This window comes from Balaenoptera borealis, assembly GCF_965194805.1.
Source record: "Balaenoptera borealis genome assembly, chromosome: 19".
Lineage (NCBI taxonomy): Eukaryota > Metazoa > Chordata > Mammalia > Artiodactyla > Balaenopteridae > Balaenoptera > Balaenoptera borealis.
In genome coordinates, this window is record NC_138878.1 from 55781684 (window position 1) to 55803104 (window position 21421).

The 21421-nt window shown below is 48.2% G+C and overlaps 1 protein-coding gene across 1 annotated transcript; it reads left to right on the forward strand.

Moving 5' to 3' along the window:
• The first annotated feature begins 4072 nt into the window (after positions 1-4072).
• On the forward strand, positions 4073-21397 carry ACP7 (acid phosphatase 7, tartrate resistant (putative)). The gene is given in 15 exon segments (XM_082370263.1): positions 4073-4517; positions 4519-4538; positions 8974-9174; positions 9490-9672; positions 10770-10893; positions 11115-11177; positions 11276-11340; positions 11343-11389; positions 11475-11582; positions 11676-11733; positions 11825-11892; positions 12011-12082; positions 15161-15216; positions 15218-15296; positions 16736-21397. Coding segments are annotated over 15 exon segments (1341 nt in total). The 5' UTR covers positions 4073-4431; the 3' UTR covers positions 16847-21397.
• The last annotated feature ends 24 nt before the right edge of the window (positions 21398-21421 follow it).

A 21421-nucleotide genomic window follows, 5' to 3' on the forward strand; every position in this document is an offset into this window, starting at 1 on the left:
ATGACTTGGAAAAGTAGGTTCATCATAGCCTTATCTTACAAACTGGGCAGACTGGAGGTCTAGGGTATGATAGTAATTGGAAGGGATGTGTGTGGCACTTGCTCTGTGCTGGGCACTGTTCTAAGTGGTTTATATCTATTACCTGGTTTAATCCTCACAACAACCCTTTAAGACAGTTACTATTAATATCCCCATTTAACAGATGGAGAAACTGAGGCACAGTGAGGCTCAATAATTTCCCTAAGCTTGTCAATGCTTGAGCTAGATCTAAATGCAGGCCATCTGGCCCCAGAGTAGATGCTCTGTTCACCACACAAGATTCTTCTCTCCAAGGAGGGAATAAGAAACAGGGAAATGGGAGTATATTTCTCAAAACACAAAGGTATCTAAAAAGAGAAACTAGAAATGATTCTATGGCTGTCCCAAGAGTAGGGAAGGGCCATGTGTATGATCAGGACAGGGGAAAGGGGCCGTAAGTGAGCTATGACTCCTCTTCCACTACATCAGGGACAAAAAGGTACAATCCCAGTAGGGTTTTTGTTTTTTTTTTAAATCTTTTGGCCGGGCAACGAAGCATGCGGGATCTTAGTTCCCCGACCAGGGATCGAACCCGCACCCCCTGCAGTGGAAGTGCAGAGTCTTAACCACTGGACAGCCAGGGAAGTCCCCCAGTGGAATTTTTTAACCTGAGTTGGCAGATGGAATTCAGGGGCTGCATGAACTTGTATTGGAAAAACAATTTTCCTTTGACAACCCTTCAACTCAATGGTCCTCAAAATGTGGTTTGGGACCCAAACTATTTTTATAATAATACTAATATGTGTTCAACCTTTTCACTCTTTGGAGGCTACCTGACCTGTGATGACATCATCACTGTGATAGCTAATGAAATGTATGCACGTGTATTCTTGCGTTTTAAAAATTTCCCAGTTTGGACTTCCCTGGTGGGGCAGTAGTTAAGAATCCACCTGCCAATTCAGGGGACATGGATTTGAGCCCTGGTCCGGGAGGATCCCACATGCCGCAGAGCAACTAATCCCATGCGCCACAACTACTGAGCCTGTGCTCTAGAGCCCGTGCTCCGCAACAAGAGAAGCCACTTCAATGAGAAGCCCGCGCACTGCAGTGAAGAGTAGCCCCTGCTCGCCACAACTAGAGAAAGCCCGCGTGCAGCAACAAAGACCCAATGCAGCCAGAGATAAATAAATAAATAAATGAATACCTCCCAATTTTGGGAATTCCCTGGTGGTCCAGTGATTAGGACTCAGTGCTTTCACTGCCAAGGGCCCAGGTTCAATCCCTGGTCGGGGAACTAAGATGCCACAAGCCGTGCAGCACAGCCAAAAAAAAAAGAAAAAAGAAAAAAACACTTCCCAGTTTTATTTTCTTACGTGGTAAATATTAAAAGATATAACCCACACATACCAAAGCTCTCTGGGGTCCTCAAAAATTTTTAAGAGGGTAATGTTTATGAACTGTTGCTGTAATTGAAATTTACCAGGTCCTTCTGCCATGGTGGGTGGGGGTGAGTGTTGGAAGGGCCAACCACAGGACAGTTAGCAGATTTCTGGCTTTGTCATGAGAAGAAATTACAGCTGTTTTCAAACCCCACTTTAGTCGTCACAGGACTCTCAAACATCGTCTATACACTCAACAAAATTTCTAAATTACTATAATTTTTGGACCTGTCCCTAGATCTTGAAGTTTAATGCACTGATAAAGAAGTACATATATTACCATATTACATATCCAAAAAAAATCGTGTACCCGTAATTCAATAACATCCGTTTCCTTTGTATCCTGTGTTTTTTTTTTTTCTTTTTAATGCATGTAAAAATATGGTTTGGAGAAGGGCTTCACCAGCCTGCTATAGGTGACTTTAGCAAAAAAAATGTTCTTAACCACAGCTCCTGGAAGACCACCAGAAAAACTAGAACTAAGGGGAAGTTAAAATTGCTGAGGGTGAGCAGGGTCTTTTTTTTTTTTTTTTTAAAGGAATTCCTTTATTTATTTATTTATTTATTTTTTATTTATTTATTTTTGGCTGTGTTGGGTCCTCGTCTCTGCGCGAGGGCCCTCTCCAATCGCGGTAAGTGGGGGCCACTCTTCATCACGGTGCGCGGGCCTCTCACTATCGCGGCTTCTCCTGTTGAGGAGCACAGGCTCCAGACGCTCAGGCTCAGCAGTTGTGGCTCACGGGCCTAGCTGCTCCGCGGCACGTGGGATCCTCCCAGACCAGGGCTCGAACCCGCGTGCCCTGCATTGGCAGGCAGATTCTCAACCACTGCGCCACCAGGGAAGCCCGTGAGCAGGGTCTTGAGGGTATTTGAGTATGGCCAAGAGAGTTGCTTTTTATTACATTTTAAGCTGTAATGGAGACTCCAGAAGGTGGGGGAAAAAATCCAAACAGTGCAAAAGCCCATCTTGAACCACCCCTACACCCTCAGTGTCAGTCTATGGAATCAGGGTCCCCAGTTTGCAGACACTGCTATACCTAAATTGACAAAGCCAAATCGTGGAGTCATTTTATCCGCAGACAGGAAGACGAAACAACTAAAACCTGGACCCTCTGACTTTTCCTGCTGCTCTGGGAAAATACCCAAGGGTATTTTGCAGCAAGCCACTCACAACCTTTAAACAGCTCACAAAGGTTCACAGAGAAAATTCTCACTTGCTCCCACCTAGACCCCAGGGCAATTTCTGGAACTCATGCATTAATAATAATAAAAATAACAGCTGATTCTTATCCAGCCCTTACTCTGGGCCAGTCCCTGTTCTCAGCGTGAAATTTCATGTGTCAACTGGTTTAATCCTCACAATGGCCCATAGTGCCCATACTGTTACCACCCTCATTTCACAGGTGAAGACACCAAGGCCCAGCGAGGTCGAGTAGCCGGCCTCGGGCGCACAACTCAGAAGCAGCGCTGTCATTCGGTGCACTTTGATTTTCTGTTTTCAGCATGCCCGGGGGCCTGAGGAGGAACCGGCGGGGACTAAGCTTGCAGGGTGAGGAAGGCGGAAGCAACTGCCGAGAATACAAAGCAGGCGCCGCGGGAAGGGATGGGAGAATGTCCCCACACCCACCTCGGTCGCAGGCGCAGGTGCCAGCACACCTGGGCACCTCGGGATCCGGCAGGGCCAGAGCTGGGGCCCGGTGTCAGTGCCCTGGGGGCTCCGTAGCTGCGGGTGGGGCTCCTGGGGGACGAGCATAGACCTCCTGTCCGGGCGCTCACCTGGAGGCCGGCTTGGAGGTGACGGCAGCAGCTTATCAAACTTACCTAGGTCCCCCTTCCCTCGCCCAGCCCGGGGAGGCGGGGGGAGGTGGGCGCGTGGGCATGGGCCGCCCAAGACCGGCCGGACCTGTGGAACCCGGGGCCCCAGCTGTCTGGGGAGGCCGTCACCTGGAGAAGGCAGGCTCTTCCGGGGCTGGGATAGCTGTGGGCGGCGGGATGTCTCAGCGCCTACAAACTCATAAAATACCGCTGTCGCACTGGTGCCCCGAGACGCGCATGCTGGGAGTTGGCACCCCAGAGGGTGAGCCAGGGACCTGGAGGGAACCTCCAGCCCCAGCTCCCGGCCCCCAGACTGACGGTCCGGCCTGGCTCTGCCCCGGCAGACAGGCAGGTCCTCGATGAGCTGGAGACCGAACTGGAGCGGGAGGGGAAGGGCTGGGGAGAAGGAGGGTGGGTATACAGGTGCAGGGCCAGGGGAGACAGGTGGAGATGGGGAGGAATTGGGGTCACTAAAGGCAGAATGGGATGCTGGGTAGGGGGCAAGGAAGACGGGGCTGCTCCAGGTGGGGTGGAATTCTTGGGTGGTCTGGGGATGGAGGGGGGGATTGGGGTTACTACGATGGAAATGGAAGGTTGGAGGATGGAGTAGAGGGCGATGAGGTCTCTGAGGGCAGGGTGGAATGCTGGGGATGGGGTTGCCAAAGGCAACTTCCTACACTGAGACCCCCCAGCCCCACTCCCAAGCCTCTTGCATTGAGAGTGAGCGGTGGATAAGAGCAAGGGCTCTGGAGCCAGGACCCCTGGGTTCCAATCCCCGCTCCACCACACCTGAGCCATGCAACTGAATCACCTCATTGCTCAGCTTCCTCACCTGTGATATGGGGCTGATGGTCACAGTGACCACCACACAGAGGAATGTCGTCAGGCTCCCATGAGTTAATCTATGTTAAGTGCTTAGCAGCCAGCGAGGCTCAGAGGGCATTTGCCTCTCAGTAGTGATGATTGTTTTTGTTTTTTCTCCGGCATCTGGATAACCATCCCTGTGAAGACCTCCCTGCCATCCTCCCTCCCTCCGTGTGACTTTGCCTGATTCCCCTTCTTTCCCCATCCTCCCCAGCCGCTCCTGCTGTTCTGAAGGGATCTGACACACTTTAGACCCTTCCCCTTCCCCCTTTCTGCTCCCCACCTTCCCTCTACCATGTGCTCCCTTTGCCCCTGCTGGTCCTGCTGCTGTCTGCTCCTCTTTTTCTCCCTGGGGGTCCAGGGGTCCCCAAAGGCTCCCAGCGCTGCCCCTGTCCTACCCAGGTAAGTGTCTGCGACCTCTCCCTGGGCATTTCCCAGTGAGGCTCAGGAATCCCACACTGATTGCTATGGGAGTCTAGGCTGGTGGTTCTTCCTGAGCCTCATTTGTCCACCTCTGTTAAATGGGAATTATAAGCAGCGGCGCATCTGGCTGTGTGGGAAATGATTCTGGAGCCCAGCCCATAGTAAGCGCTCTCCTAAGGGGGCTGCTGTTGTCCTCGCTCATTGTGTTCCCACAAAGCTCCCTCCTGGTCCTTGGTCTTAGGGTGGAAGTGCAAGGAGGTAGTAAGACCTTGGACTCTGGACCCTCTGCACCCAGACTTCCTGGGTTTTAACCCCAGCTTTGCTGCTTACCTGCCGTGTGAACTTGGGCAAGTGACTTAACCTCTCTGGCCTCAGCCTCCTCATCTGGAAAATGGGGTAATATTAGTGTGACCTCACAGTGAGGAGTAAGTGAAATATCACCTGCGAAGCAGCAAAAGGGAACTTGACGTGTGGCAGTGGTTGTCACACGTTTTTGTCTCAGGACGCTTTGGCACAGCTAAAAAAATTATAAGAACCTTAGAGAGCTTCAGTTTATGTGAGTTATATCCATAATAGCTGCCATAACAGAAACTAAAACGGAGGCATTTAAAAATATTGGTTCAATCATTAAAAATGAGCAATAATAAACCCATTCAGTAGTAAGGTAGATGACATTTTTCATGAAAAATAACTACACTTTAAAAAAGAAAAGGAATATAGTGAAGAGAGGCATTGATTTATATCTTTTTAAGTCTCCTTAATTACTCCTCCTATCTGTGACAATTCCTCAGTCTTTGCTTATTTTTTTGTGTCCTTGACACTTTTAAGGTCGTTTCTTAAGGGTTAGTTGCAATGAGAATCTGAAACCACATGAATGAACTAGTTTTGGCATTTGCTGGCTAAGTGACCTTGGACAAGGCACTTTGCCTGGAGGCCTCTGTAAAATGGAACAAAAATAAAACCCATCTCACTGTGAAAACCCAGTGAGATCACAGCTGTCCTTTGTTTGGCCTATACAATAATGATAATAATAACAAATATACTCTTACAAGTGATTCAGATGGAAGACTCATTTAACCTCTTATTGGACCTTAAGCTGTAAGTACTATTGTTCCTCCCATTTTACAAAAGAGTAAACTGAGGCTCAAAGAGATGAAGAGTCTGACAGCAGGTCACATAGTCTGGAATTTGAACCCAGGCAGGCTGGCTCAAAAGCCTGTCATATTTGTTTTTAAAACTCTAAAATTTGTACTAATTTTAGATTTAACAGAAATTTTGCAAAAATATTAGAGTTCTTATATCCCCCTCACCCAGTTTCTCCTAATGTTAACATCTTGACATTTTGGAGTACTGAGCTGTTGTCTTTCTGATTTTGTTTGGGTTTTGTAGGATAGTCCTCACTTGGGGGTTATCTGCTATTTTCTCATGATTGGAATTAAGCGTATTGAGTTACGTATTTTTCTGGCAAGACTGTCCTAGTGGGATGTAGTGCCCTTCTCAGTGCCTGGTATCAGAGTGTTCATGACACTGACATGTCTTATTGCTGTCACTGGTAATGTGAACCTTCATTGCTTGGTTAAAGTGGTGCCTGCTGGGTTTCTCCACTGTAAAGCTTTTATTCTTTCCTTTGTATAAATATCTTTGTAATAAATATCTAAGGGAAGATTCCTTAAGACTGTGGAAATCAGGTTTCTCCTGAAATTTTTGTGCACTAATTTTAGCATTCATTGGTGGCTCTTGTCTGCAACAATCATTAGCATGGGGTGTCCCTAATTGTGATTTTGTAACTTTCTAGTTCCCTCTGTCTAATTGAAATTTTACTGTAAGGAAGGGCTATCCCTCCCCCCCTCTATTTATTTGTTTGTTTGCTTTGATTATTTATTTATTCAGTATGGACTCTCGGATATTTATTTTATCCCACGAGTTAAACTCAGTACTATTGCTGTTTATTTCGTGGCTCAAATTGTCTCTGATTTGGTCTTTTGGAATTCCTCCAGCTTGGCTTCTGTGTTCTTTCCACAACCCCACTCCCATCATGTCTTGAGCACTGCCTCACCTTCTGGCACCACCAATTATTCCAGACTCATCTTGTATATTTCCTACCCGATCTCTGGAATCAACTACTTCTCCAAGGAGCCCTGGTTCCTTTGATGGGAGAATGGGTATTTAGAAACTAAGATCTGAGCACTAGGTGTGCTCACTGCTACTGAGGCATTGCTGCTCCCAGGCCCTCTCATAAACAGAGCTTGACAATATATGTGGGTATGTTGATATGCATATGTACACACCTATACTTCTGTATATATATGAATGTATATATATATATATATATATATGTATATATTTATATATAAAATACCATGAGATCATACTGATACATCTGATTTCAGTCCACCATCAAGGGTTTATTTTAGCCTTCTTTCCTTATTTGCAACTTCTTTCTCCACCATTGAGAAACCAAGCTCCCCCTATCTACAATAGACTTATTTATTCGTTCAGTGCTAGAATAAGCATCAAGTGGTTTCAGAATTGTTTGCCTGTATCCCTGTGAGGAACAATTACTAGATGATGGCATTTATGTGCAGTCCTTTTTCTCTGTAGTCTTACTGTCCAGTCAAAACACTAATGCTCACTGTGACTTTTCTTCCCCAACACTTCAGTGTGGTTATTTGTTTTTTAATATAGTTACAGCCATTTGTTAGTGTTTATGTTCCATATTGGCTTTCCCCACAACCTGGGTGGCTTTAATTGTTGGTTAATTTTTTGGGGTGTGTGGAGGAACTATGAAACAAGACTATAGCTCTGGGACTCAGGATTATAAGAAAAAGACAGACTCAGAGAAGTGTCCTCCCTCTGCATCCCGACTACCTACTCCATTCCCAGTCCCCCTTTTTTCTACCCTTCCCCCATCCATCCCGTGTAATCCATCTCTTAAGTTTCTGGTGTATTCTTCCTGTATTTCTTATGTACAAATAAATAAGCAGGTACTTGTGTATTTTCTTATATCCTCTTATGTGAGGAGTAGCTGACTATAGATACTCTTGTGTACTTTGCTTCTTTTAACATTATGTCCTGGGCGTCATTCACCCGTTCCTAGAATTTGTCTTCTTTCTTTTTGACAGCTGCGAAGTGCTCCACGGTATGAATGTTACATAGTTTGTTCAGTCATTCTCTTATGTATGGGCATTTCCGTGGTTTCCGATATTTTGCAATTACAAACAGTGCTGCAATGAATACCCTGTGCACGTGCGTTTTTGTACGCATGTTGCAGGAGGAAGACCTCAGGCTCTTTTTTTAAAAAAATAAATTTATTTATTTATTTTTGGCTGCTTTGGGTCTTCATTGCTGCACACAGGCTTTCTCTAGTTTTGGCGAGCGATGGCTACTCTTGGTTGCGGTGCGTGGGCTTCTCATTGCGGTGGCTTCTCTTGCTGTGGAGCACGGGCTCTAGGTGCGTGGGCTTCAGTAGTTGCGGCACGTGGGCTCAGTAGTTGTGGCTCGCAGGCTCTAGAGCGCAAGCTCAGTAGTTGTGGCGCACGGGCTTAGTTGCTCTGCGGCCTGTGGGATCTTCCGGGACCAGGGATCGAACCCCTGCCCCCTGCATTGGCAGGCGGATTCTTAACCACTGTGCCACCAGGGAAGCCCACTCATGCTCTTAACGTCATCCTATACCACACGGTATTTTTAAAACCTTGATTTGGTTGCTGACGTTTAAGAATTAGGAGCTATCACTTAAAAGTTTGTATATCTACTCTTACATGCTTTGGGGATATAAAAACCACCGTATAAAGATTTGCTCTAGAAGTTGACAGATTGAGTGGTACCGGGCCTGCTTCATTCACAGCAGCCGTCCCCAGAGCTGAACGATGGCTCCTCTCCGAGACAGGGCAGGCTCTACGCTTTGCCCCATACCCCACGTCTCCCTGCTGCCTTCCTCCTTACAGCTGGCCCTTGTTCCCATGTATATTACCTAGCTGGCCTCTAGACATCTGAGTTTACAACCCCTAAACTATGTCATGTGTAAAATATGTGGAACAGGTCTGCACACAGTAACGATATTAATAATAATATTCGTTCACTCATGTAACCCTGACTGTACTAGGCACTGTTTCAAGTACTTTACTTTTATTTATTCATCTAAGCCTCACAGAACACTATAGGGAAGACACTATTATTATTCCATTTTACTGAGAAGGAAACTGAGGCTCAGAGAGGTGAGGTGACTTGCCCAAGGAAAGCACAGCTTGGAAATGGTGGAATGGGGCTTGAACTTGGAAAGCTCCAGAACCTGTGATCTTAACTACTAAATGCTCAAGAGCCCCTCAGTCTCTCGTTATTGCCCCTCACTCTCCGCACGTCCCTCCCCACCCCTGCCCAGGCCTCACTGCCCGACCCCCATTTCCTTTCTTTCTAGGTGAGCCAGGCTGCATGACGGTAACTTGGACCACATGGGTCCCAACCCCCTCGGAAGTGCAGTTTGGGCTGCAGCTATGGGGGCCCCTGTCCCTCCGGGCTCAGGGCACCTTCAGCCCCTTTGTGGATGGGGGCATTCTCCGGCGGAAGCTCTACATACACCGAGTCACACTGCAGGGGCTGCTGCCCGGGGTCCAGTATGGTGAGAGGGGCCCGGGGCCCAGGTGTTGTAGGGGGAATGGGAAGAGAAGCTACTATTGGGCTAGGAGCTAGAAGCTACTATTGGCAGGTGGCTCAGGTGGGCTGGTACCCCTTCTGCTTATCTGCAAGCCTACTGTATAAGACCCTGGGATGAAAATGGACGGCTGGGGACCTGGGGTGAGGTGGACAGAAGGGGCATAGGGCAGACCCATTCAATCCCCGCACCAGTTGAAGACGGATGACGGTGAAGGAGACATCCTGGGGTGCCCCCCCACCCCACTCCCCAGCCGACTGTGACCTTTTCCTTTCCCCTCAGTTTACTGCTGCGGCAGTACTCAGGGCCGGAGCCATCGGTTCCTCTTCAGGGCCCTGAAGAATGGGCCCCACTGGAGCCCCTGTCTGGCTGTGTTTGGGAACACAGGGACTGACAATCCTAGGGCCCTACTCCGACTGTGCAGGGGCACCCAGCAGGGCAAGTACGACGCCGTTCTTCATGTGGGTGAGGCATCGGCCAGGGTGCGCCTGGAGGTATGGGGTCGGGGAGGGGGAGCTTGGGTGGGAGGCAATGCCAGGACCGCGGAGGGGACCTGGGCCGGGGCTAGCGTGGCTCTGAAGGATGGGGGTGAGACTGGCCACAGAGACGGTGCTGTGGTCACCCAGGCTGCCCAGGTTAAAATCAATCTTGACGCTTCGAGCTACGTGCGTTGGTTTTCTCCTCTGTATTATTGTTATAAGGGCTAAGACTGGGTTAGAATTCATAGGGCTGTTGTGATGACTAAATAAGTCGATATTGCCTGTCCTGTTGTAAGTGCTACATAAGTGTTGTCATGATCATTTCTGTTGTGATTTGAGAGGACAGGAACCAGATGGGAGATGGAGATTGGGGCCGATATGGTTCAAAGCCACAGTAGACTCTGGAATTAAGCTCCCAGGGTTCGATTCCTGGATCCCCACTAACCAGCTCTGTGACCTTAAACGAGCACTTAACCCCTCTGGGCCTCAGTTTCCCTATCTGAAACGGGGATGATAATAACATCCACCTCAGAGGGTGTTTTGAAGATTCAGGTGATCGAGCATGTAAATAAAGCATTTGAAAATGTGCCTGGTACAAAACCAGTACCTGACTAGACTATGTCAGTCTTTTTTTTTTTTTTTTAAAGTCACCCTTATATATTTTTTTTATTTGTTTATTTTGGCCCCTCGGAGCGGCATGCGGGATCTTAGTTCCCTGACCAGGTATCGAACTCGTGCCCCCTGCAGTGGAAGCGCCGAGTCTTAAACCACTGGACCACCAGGGAAGTTCCCAGACTATGTCAGTCTTAACGTTGTTATTACTCTGAGAAGGGATGAGGTGGCGGCTGGTGTGCTCAGAGCACAGGAGGCCGGCAAGGTCCTGCAGGGGTCCTCAGGGACCAGAGGCTCAGGAAATGGTTCCAAGCGCACACGCGGGTGGGTGTGAGGTAGGGATCGGAGAACCGGAATGCCTCACGGTGGGGGCGACCGGGACTTGCACAGCCCGCACGTGACCAACCAGGTCTCTCAGATCTGGAGAAAGCAGAGCCAGGTCTGGTCCTCATTCTCTCCTCCACCCCCCAGGAGACTTTGCCTGCAGCATGGATCAGGACAACGCTCGCGTCAGGGACAAGATCATGAATCTCATTGAACCTGTGGCCGCCAGCCTGCCATACGTGACGTGTCCTGGGAATCACGAAGAACGCTCGTGAGGCCTGAGGGCTTCGGGATGGGCAAGGGCCTGGCCAAAGAAAACAGTCCTTCCTAGTGTCTCACCATAGTCTCTCATCCTGCAGCAGCTCATTTGTGGAAGTGAGAGGAAAGGAGACGAGGGCTGGGCTGGGAGCCGGGCCTGGCCTGACAGTGGGAGGTGGGGGTGGGTGGGGGCACCCAGACCCTCCCCCCACCGTTTTACTTCCTTTTATCCAGCAACTTCTCCAACTACAAAGCTCGCTTCAGCATGCCAGGGAACAGCGAAGGCCTATGGTACAGGTAACCTGGGGGGAGCTGGGGGACTGGCCTCCCTCCCCTGAAGGATGGGAGATGCAGGAGAGAACCCAACTTTGACCCCTGCCCTTTGACCCTTCCAGCTGGGATCTGGGCCCTGCGCACATCGTTTCCTTCTCCACCGAGGTATATTTCTTTCTCCATTACGGCGCCACCTGGTAGAGAGACAGTTTCGCTGGCTGGAGAGCGACCTCCAGGTAACCTGTGGATGTCCCCCCACCGGACCTGCCTCACCTGCCCCTCCTGCAGCCCCTGCCCCTCACACTGCGCCCTTCTCGGCAGAAAGCCAATAAGAACCGGACAGCCCCGCGGTGGATCATTACCATGGGTCACCGGCCCATGTACTGTTCCAGTGCTGATTTGGATGACTGCACCTGGCATGAAAGCAAGGTGAGGACCCCCTCCCTGGGGAAAAGGTGCTGAAATCCAGGGGAGGGGAAGTTGGCCCGAGTCACCCCTCACCTCCTTGCTCATCCGGCCCAGGTTCGCAAAGGCCTCCTCGGCAAGTTCTATGGGTTGGAGGATCCTTTCTATAAATACGGTGAGTGACCCCAGGGGACTCCCCAGCCCCAGGCCCCACCTCCCATCTCTCCTGGATTCAGGGACCTGACCCCCGTCTTGCTTTGTATCAGGGGTCGACCTGCAGCTGTGGGCTCACGAACACTCCTATGAACGCCTGTGGCCAATTTACAACTACCATGTGAGGCCTGCGGTGGGCTGAGGCCCATGTGGCTGGTGTCAGTGGACTGCCCCCTCAACATCAGACCCCCGGGGCCTGGCTGGGTATGATAGGCCCCTCCCCTTGGCCCCTTCTCCAGGTATTTAACAGCAGCCGAGAGATGCCCTACACCCACCCTCGAGGCCCCATCCACATCATCACCGGATCTGCCGTGAGCAGGGTGGGGGGGAGGGGGGTGTGCTGCCTTTGGTCTCTGATCTATTGAGGGCTGCACTTGTACCAGCCTGGGTGCCTCATCCTTTATACAGCTGCTATCTCTTAGGCGGTTAGATGCACCTAGTATCAATAGCATGCCCATTGCACAGATGTGGAAACAGAGGCTCAGACAGTAAAATACTCCTTCAGAATCACAGGATCAATAAGTGGCGGGGGCAGGGGGTGCTTGCCCAGGTCTACCGGATGGATCCAGGGCAGAGGGCTTATTATTATCATTGTAACTGGCCTCCAGACTTTATTCACATTGCCCCAGCTTTCCCACTAATGACCTTTTTCTGTTTCAGGATCCCACACTGTATTTAGTTATTGTGTCTCCTTAGTCTCCTCCAAACTGTGATGGTTCCTCCGTCTTCCCTTGTCTTTCATTCAGGCCAGTTGTTTTTCTCAGAATGCCCCTGGATCTGGGTTTGTCTGATATTTTCTCCTGCCAAGATTTGGGTTATGCATTTGGGACCACACAGTCACAAATGATGGTCTGTCCTTCTCAGCGGGTCATACCGGGGGGTCCATGTCCTCACTGTATCTCACTCCTGGAGAGATTTCTCTGAATCACCTGTTTAAGGAAGTGTCTGCTGGGTTCTTCCTCTGTAAAGTTGTTGTATTTCCCTTTTTAGTTGATAAACATCTTGGGGGAGAAGCTTTTAGACCCTGCAAATGTCCTGTTTCTCCTCCAACTTTCACCTGCTGATTTTTGAACCCATCAGTGGGTCTTGTCTGTTACAGTGATTACTGGGGTGTTCTACTGGGGATCTTCTATTTCCCTCATTCCTCCTCGATTTATTAATTAGCATCCTCCTATGAGGAAGAGTTGTTCCTTCTGCCCCATTTATTTGGTTAGTTAGTTATGGATTTATACTAGTACGGACTCATGGGTAATTATCTTCTCCCGTGGGCTCTAATCCAATACTCCTGCTGTTCATGCTGCTGCCTAGATTGCTCTAACTTTGGCCACTGGGAACTCTTCAGATCAGGCCCTGTGTCCTTTCGATGTGTCCCTGTCGTTTTGTGGGCTCTCTCTTACTTTCTGGCACTACAGGGCGCTCCAGGATCTTCTTCTGTCCCCCTACCCCCACCCACCGAGCCTTGGAATCAGTCACTTCCACAAGAAGCAAGGGCTTATCTTTTAAGCTGTTTCTTACAAATTAGTGAGATCAAAGTAAGAACGTCTCATGATAAAAATTCAAACAGAACAGAGGGCAAGAGGTAAAACTCTCCACACCCTTCTTAGTCCCACTCTCAATGGTTACATCTCGGGTGGCATTTGAGAATATTTTCCATGTATGCAAATGAGTCATTGTCTCAATAGAGATGTGTTACGGCATCACCCACTTTTTAAAAACAGCTTGGATCATGCTTCATACCCTAGCAGTTCTCAGCCTTGGTGCACGTTAGAATTACCCGGGGAGGTTTTAAAACTCCACTGCCTGGGCCCAACCCCAGAACAGACACCAGAATCTCCGAGGGCTCGGCCCTGGCATTGCCACCCCTGTGCGGCCACCACCTGCAGCAGGAAATAGAATGTTGTCAGTACAGGTGGCTCCTCATAGCAGTAGATGATCATTATTCTGACCTTAATCAGTGCAGATTAGCTTTTTTCTTTCATTTTAAATTTTGAAATTATTTTAGACTTACAGAAAAGTAGCAAAAATAATACAAAGACTTTCCATATCCCCTTTACGAAGATTTCCCAAATGTGAACATTTAACCACACTTGTTTCAATCTCTATTTTTGCCTCTCTGTCTGTCTCTCTAAGTGTGTGTGTGTGTGTGTGTACACATTTTACTATTATTTTCAGATCCGATGAAGAGTACGTTGCAGAAATGATGCCCCTTAATCTTTCCATCTGTATTTCCTAAGAAAACGAGGACATTCTCTTACATCAGTACAGTATAATAATCAGATTCAAGTAGTTCACATTGGTAATATACCATTATCTAATCTCATTCAAATTTAGCCAGTTGTCCTATTCATGTCCTTTAAATTAAAGAATTTTTTTTTTCTGGTCCAGAATCTAGTCTAAGATCATACATTCTACTTCCGTGTCTTATCTCTCTCCCTTCCTTTAATGAGAAACATTTCCCCACTCTTTCTTCATTCTTCATGACTTTGAAAAATGTGAAGAGCATAGCAAAGTTGTTTTGTAAACTATCCCTCAGTTTGGGTTTGTTTGATGTTTGCTGGTGATTAGATTGAAGTTACACATTTTTGGTAAGAATAGACAAAAGCGATACTGTGTTCTTTTCAGTGCACCCTATGAGGAGGTGCGTGGTATCTCTTTTGCCCCTTTAAGTCTCAGTTTACACATCTTCTCCACCATAGTTATGACTTTCCCCTTTAAAATTAACAAGAGTCTTCTGGAGATACTTTGAGACTACACAAACATCCTGATATTCCTCAAATTTTCTCCACTACTTTGACCATCCATTGATGGTTCTGGCTTCAATCAGTTATTATGATGATGGCTGCAAAATGGTGATTTTTTTTGTTTTTGAGGGTGGTGGTCCCTCATCCTTTCTGCTCACATTACCTGGCTTTCTACTGCGAGGATAAGCACTTCCTCTCTCCCAGGCAATGATGATTTTAATAGCTTTCGTGGAGGGTCTACTGTGCAGCGAGGGTTGAGAGCCACCAATTTTTTCTATTCTGTGAATTGCATTTTCCCCTTAACCATACGTCTTGGCCATTTTTCTATACCGCCCCACTTTGTGATGGCTACCCTATAATTTATTTAACTGACCCCCACTGATGGCCATTTGGCTGGCTTCCAGCTCAGGGCTTTTAGAGAAAATGCTGCAGTGGACAGTCTTGTACAGCCATGCACTGTTCTAGAAGTCAAAGAACCAGGAAGCCTGGTTGGGTCAAAACACTCAACTGTGAGCATTATCAAGGTCAAGTCTTAACTGACTTTGTCTTCCTTAGGGGTGGCAGGGTCCCGGCCTGGCAGGTCTTTTCTGCTCCCCAGTGGGTACTCCACCTGCGCCAGCCCTGGGTCTAAATGATTCTCTCCGGCAGGGTTGTGAGGAGTGGCTGACCCCCTTCACCCTCTTCCCGCGGCCCTGGAGCACCGTGTGCATCAGAGTACGGGTACACACGGCTACACAACCTCAATGGGACCCATGTCCACATCCAGCAGGTGTCTGGCGACCAGGTCAGTGAGCAGTGGCCCAGTCACCTGCCTGAGTAACCAGGCCTAGAATGCTCTGGAGCCAAGTGGTTTCAAAAGTGGACGTGAGAGCTGGAAATCCTGGGTTCAAATCCTGACTCTGCTGTTTACCAGCTGGATGACCTCAAGCAACTTTGAGCCACAGTTTTCCCATCTGCAAAATGGGGATGTTAATAGTTTCTACCTCACAGGATTGAATGGGGGTTGAATGACTTATTATATATAAAGTGCTTAGAACAGTTTCTAAAACACGGTTGATTCTATAGGTATTTATCAACATGAAGCAGGGGAAGAAAAAGGTAGGTGGTGGGAGACAGGTAGAGGGAAAGCAGTATGATGTGTGTGTGGTAGGGATGGCTTAAGGTTAGATGGACCCAAATAATCATGGCTCACCTTTCTTTATTTCTGTCATTGTAGTTTTTTTTTTTTTTTTTAAAGATTTATTTATTGATTGATTACTATGTTGGGTCTTCGTTTCTGTGCGAGGGCTTTCTCTAGTTGCGGCAAGCGGGGGCCACTCTTCATCGCGGTGCGCGGGCCTCTCACTATTGCGGCCTCTCTTGTTGTGGAGCACAGGCTCCAGACGCGCAGGCTCAGTAGCTGTGGCTCACGGGCCTAGCCTCTCCGCGGCATGTGGGATCTTCCCAGACCAGGACTCGAACCCGTGTCCCCTGCATTGGCAGGCAGACTCTCAACCACTGCGCCACCAGGGAAGCCCGTCATTGTAGTTTTATAAAGGTGCTAATAACTATGATTGATTGAACACCTGTTGTGTTCCAGACTCTGAACTAGATGCCTTATATTTAGTCCCTTTGATCACCACAACAATACCATGGGACAAATTTTCTTTCCATTTTACAGCTCAGAAAGGGGAGGTAATTTTCCCAGGGTCACACAGCCAGAGGGTGCAGAACTAAGATCTGACCCCAAAGACCATATTCTTTTTATGATAAATAACTATTTACTGAGTAGCCCATACACCACAGGCAGGCTCTTGTGTATGTTATCTATTCAGTTCTCCCCATTTTATGGAATATGGAAGTTAGGCTCAGAGTAGGGTCATGTGCTGAAGGCCACATAGGGAGTGGCTTTGCTGGGATATAAAGTGAGTTTTGTCTGACGCCAGGGTTTGTGCTCTAATAATAATAGCCTACACTTACCCAGGCCTTTCCTTGTGCCAGGTTCCCTTTTCAGCCTTTTCCAAATATCTCACTTAATTCTCACGATATCTATGATGTAGGTACTATTACTATCATCCTCACTTCCCAGTTGAGGAAAACTGACACCGAGAGAGGTCTAACAGCTCACCCAAGGTCACACAGCCTATCAGAGGTAGAGCTGGGATTTGAACTCAGGCCACTCGGCCCCAGAATCTGGGCTTTCAGCCTTCATTACCTCCTTTTTTTTTTTTTTGTCCCTTGCAGGATGGGAAGATTGTGGACAACGTCTGGGTGGTGAGACCCCTGCTTGGCCAGATGATGTACCTCTGGGGATGGAGACAGCTTTCATCTGGAACCCTGGGCCTTGCTACCTAGGCTGGGGTACCCAGGCCCAGGAGGGGGTCAGGGAGGTCCTCGACTCCTCTACCTTCCTAGGCCCCATGTGGGGTGGATGCAGCCCCAAGGGAGCTGGAGCAGCTCTCCCCTCCCCGAGAAGTGGGGGTCCCAACCTGCTGTGTTGGGAGAGCACCTGTACAGGCAAAGTGAAGCAAGACAGGTCTTGGGTGACACAACCCTGCCCTCCTGCATAGCACTGACTGGGTGGAGTATCCACAGGGCCTCAGGAATAAAGAAGCCTATGGCTGTGTCTCCGTGGACTCTGAACTTCTGCTGGGGATGCCCCACTGGGCCGACTCCTCTCCTGACCACCGAGCAAGGGCCATCACCAGCCCCAAGTCAGCAGGGTGGGCATGGCTGTCATGACACCACTGTCCAGCAGGTGGCGTCAGTGACTTTCTCCTCCAGGCCGGCCCTTAGTGCCAATCAGAGGCCTGTCTCCAATGGCCCAAGGAGCGCTAACCAGTGTCCTTCATGCCTCAGTTTCCCAGCCTGACACTGACTTATCCTGGAAGAGGGGAAGGGTTAACACTCCTAACTTCCAACTGGGGCAGCTGAAAAGCTTAGGAGCTCACGGAGCTGCCATTTTCCTCCCTTTTTAAATTTTTCCCCCTCCCTCTGTTTCCCTTCTTCCTTTCCTGTATTCAATCAGTATTTATTGAACACCTGTCATGTGCCAGGACCTGTTCTCCGTGCTGTGAACAACACAGAGGTGTCTGCCCTCATGGAGCCGACATTCTATCCAGGGTGTCGGACAGCAAACACAATAAATAAGTAAAACATATAATGGTAAATAGTGGTAAATGCACAGAAAAAGCAGGAAGGGGGATAGAGAGTAGTGGGGGGCAGTGGCAGTTTTCACGAGGGTGGTCAGGGAGACCTCACCGAGAGGGTGATGTTTAGATCTGAAGGAATCTGAAGGAGGAGCCATAGTTCAGGCAGAGGAACAGCTAATGCACAGGCCCTGAGACAGACGCATGCCTGTCCTGTCAGAGGGGCAGAGGGAGTGAGAGGAAGAGTGGGGATGAGGGCAGCTAGGTGACTGGGGCAGATCGTGTGGGGCCTTGTGGGTCACAGGGAGGACTCCATCCTTTATCCTGAGTGACATGGAACCAAGGGAGGGCTCTGAGCTGGGGATGGACAGGATCTGACTCCAGAGGTCCTAGGCAAAGGCTGGGCTCTGGCCCCAGGCCTGAGGGCTCCCCCGAGAGAAGCCTGTGAGCCCCTAGCTCTGCAGGCTGATGGCACACGTATTCCTCCATTGTGCCATGCAGTTTCAGCCTCCTCACATCTTTTTCCCACCCAGGCTCCACTAGGCCCAAGGCTCCTTGCAGTTTCTTTTTTTTTTTTTTTAACTTGGTTGTGCCGGGTCTTAGTTGTAGCAGTCGGGTTCCTTACTTGCGGCTCACTGGCTTCTTAGTTGTGGCTCGAGAGCTCCTTAGTTGCAGTTCACTGGCTCCTTAGTTGTGGCATGTGAACTCTTATCTGCGGCATGTGGGATCTAGTTCCCTGACCAGGGGTTGAACCCGGGCCCCCTGCATTGGGAGTGTGGAGTCTTAACCACTGGACCACAAATTTGTAAATGCTCTTTACATATAAAGGACAGGAAGCTTTGCTTGCCATCTATATATTGCCACTGATCTTTTTCCTTGATGTATTGAAATTTATCATTTTTATGAGACCAAATCCTCCTCGCTCTCCTCACCTGTATCCATCTATTGGGGGTCACCTCCTCACCAACCCCTCCAGAAAGCCTGCTATAGGTGGCTCTTCGGGCCCGATTTCCTCTCCCAGGGCCCTGAAATAGAAGGGCCTGATTACCCATCCTGAGGAAACCCTTGGAGCAGATCTGCCACTGGGCTTGTTCCAGGGCTCTGATCTCTGACTGAGATCCCCAACTAAGTTACAAGAGGGCTTCCCCAAACATGGCTTCTAGAGCCTGATGCCCTGCAATGTGTGCAGGGCATTAAAGAGGCAAAGACTAGATACATGTATATGTGTAAGTGAATCCCTTTGCTGTACACCTGAAACTAACACAACACTGTAAATCAACTATAGTCCAATATCAAATTAAAAATTAAAAAAAAAAGAGAGAGATGGAGGCTGTACCCAGCCATCCTCCCATCACTGTGACTTGAATAAGTGCCATCATCTCAGCTACTAGACTTGCTTGTTTTGGGGGGGGTGAGGTGGGTTTGCAGGGTCTTATTTCCCCGCCCAGGGACCAGGGATCGAACCTGTGTCCCCTGCAGTGGAAGGGCAGAGTCCTAACCTCTGGACTGCCAGGGAAGTCCCAAGACTTGTTTTTTTTAAAAACGGAGACTCAGTAAGGCATAAAGACTTCAAAAGAGCACAAGAACAAGATTGTTTAATGCTGGCAAGGGTACTTTAAAGGGCATATTCCCTCTGAACACTGGCGGGTGTGTGAATTGGATCCCTGCAGCACCACTTGGCAATGTGTGTCCCAGGCCGTGGGGAGGCAGCAGAGGGCAGTTAGCAAGAGCCTTACTTGGGCATCAAAGCTGGGGATGAGCCCAGTGTGTGGTTTCGAGCAAATGAAGTTACTTCTGTAAGCCTCAGTTTCCTCCTCTGTGAAGCAGGGATAATCACAGCCCCTGCTGATTAAATTATGCAACTTAGCACCATGTATAGTACACAGAAATGTTTGAAGCATGGGAACTGTTACTATTATTAAATCTTAAAGATGTACATTTCCTTTGACCCAGCAGTTCCGTCTGTGGTAATCTATTCAAAGGAAATAATTAATGATGTGCACAAATATTTAACTGCTTGGATTTTTGGGGTGGGATAAATTATTTATAATAGCAAAATATTTATCACAGTTTAGATGTTCAACAAGAAAGAGTGGTTCAGACAAATTAGCATTCATTGATAGAATGGCATCTTATGCAGCCATTAAAACAAATGTTCTTGAAGAATATTTAACGAGCTGGAAAGATACTGGTGATATTTATAAACTTGTTTTAAAAAGATACAAAATTCTTTATAAATGTGTTTCCAATTCTGTTTCAAAAGGTAGGTAGGGGGCTTCCCTGGTGGCGCAGTGCTTAAGAATCCACCTGCCAATGCAGGGGACACAGGTTCGAGCACTGGTCCAGGAAGATACCACATGCCGCGGAGCAGCTAGGCCCAGGCGCCACAACTGCTGAGACTGTGCTCTAGAGCCTGCAAGCCACAACTACTGAAGCCCACGCGCCTAGAGCCCGTGCTCTGCAACAATAGAAGCCACGGCAATGAGAAGCCCGTGCACCGCAACGAAGAGTAGCCCCCGCTCGCCGCCGCAACTAGAGAAAGCCCGTGCGCAGCAACGAAGACACAACACAGCCAAAATTAAAAATAAATTTATTTAAAAAATAAATAAAAGGTAGGTAAATACACAGAAAAAAACGACATTATGCAATCACTCATTCGTTGCTTCTGCAGATATTAATTAAATGCCTACTATGTGCTAGACACTGCTGGGGCAAGGGAGATGCACTAAATATTTAAAAGTACCTCTGAGGAGGTGGATTTACAACTCATCCAACCATCCATTCAACAAATGTTTATTCAACAAATGGGCAAGTACAGTGAACAAAACAAAACAGACAAAAATCAATGCTCTCATGGTGCTGACACGACAGCAGGGGAGAGAGCCAAAAAAACAGTAACTATGATTATCTAATCATCTAGTATGTTAGAAGGTGATTTGAGCAACAGAAAATAAGAAAAAGCGGACAAGGTAAGAGGTTTAGTAGCACGTGGGAGGGATGTTTGCTGCATTAGTCAGGATGGGCAGGAACAGTCCCACTGATAAGATGACATTTGAGTAAAACCCTGAAGGACAGAAGGGAGGTAGCCATGACGATACCTGGGGGAAGAGTCTATTCCAGACCGAAGGAAAAGGCAATGCAATGACCTTGAAGTGGGAGAGCACCTGATTTTTTTTTTTTTGGGAAGAGCAAACTGGCTGGAGCTCAATGAGTGCAATCACAGAAAAAGATGTCCGAGTTTAGATTACGGGGTTTTTTTTTTCCCAAAAAAATCTTTTACAAATAAATACTAAAAACAAGCAAACAACAAAACAAAAACAAACAAAAATACCTTATAAAAAGATTAAATCAAACTGTGCCTTGATTCCGGGCCAAGTTCCCGGACTCAGACAGACTGACAGACGTCGTCCAAAACTCATTATTTACTTCCTGTGATCCCGAACCACCTCGTTCGCCCCTCTAAACCTCAGTTTTATCTGTAAAATGGGTATTAACATACAATACGGCTGTTGTGAGTATTCAGCGAGAAATTTCACTTGGCGGGGTGTCTGACACATAGTAAATGCTTACGAACTGTTTCTGGCCATTTATTACCATTACTGCCTTCCACCCCCTAACTCCTTTTGAGGGAAGGTGGGAAGCTCTGTTACCAGAGGATATCCATTTTCCCCTTTAAGAATCCAAGTGGGCTGGGAGCCAGCCTCTCCGCACCCTTTCCAAATTTTCCAATCCCTGCTTGGCATTTTCCTCCCGAAGGTCTCCGATTGGACTATCAGCACCA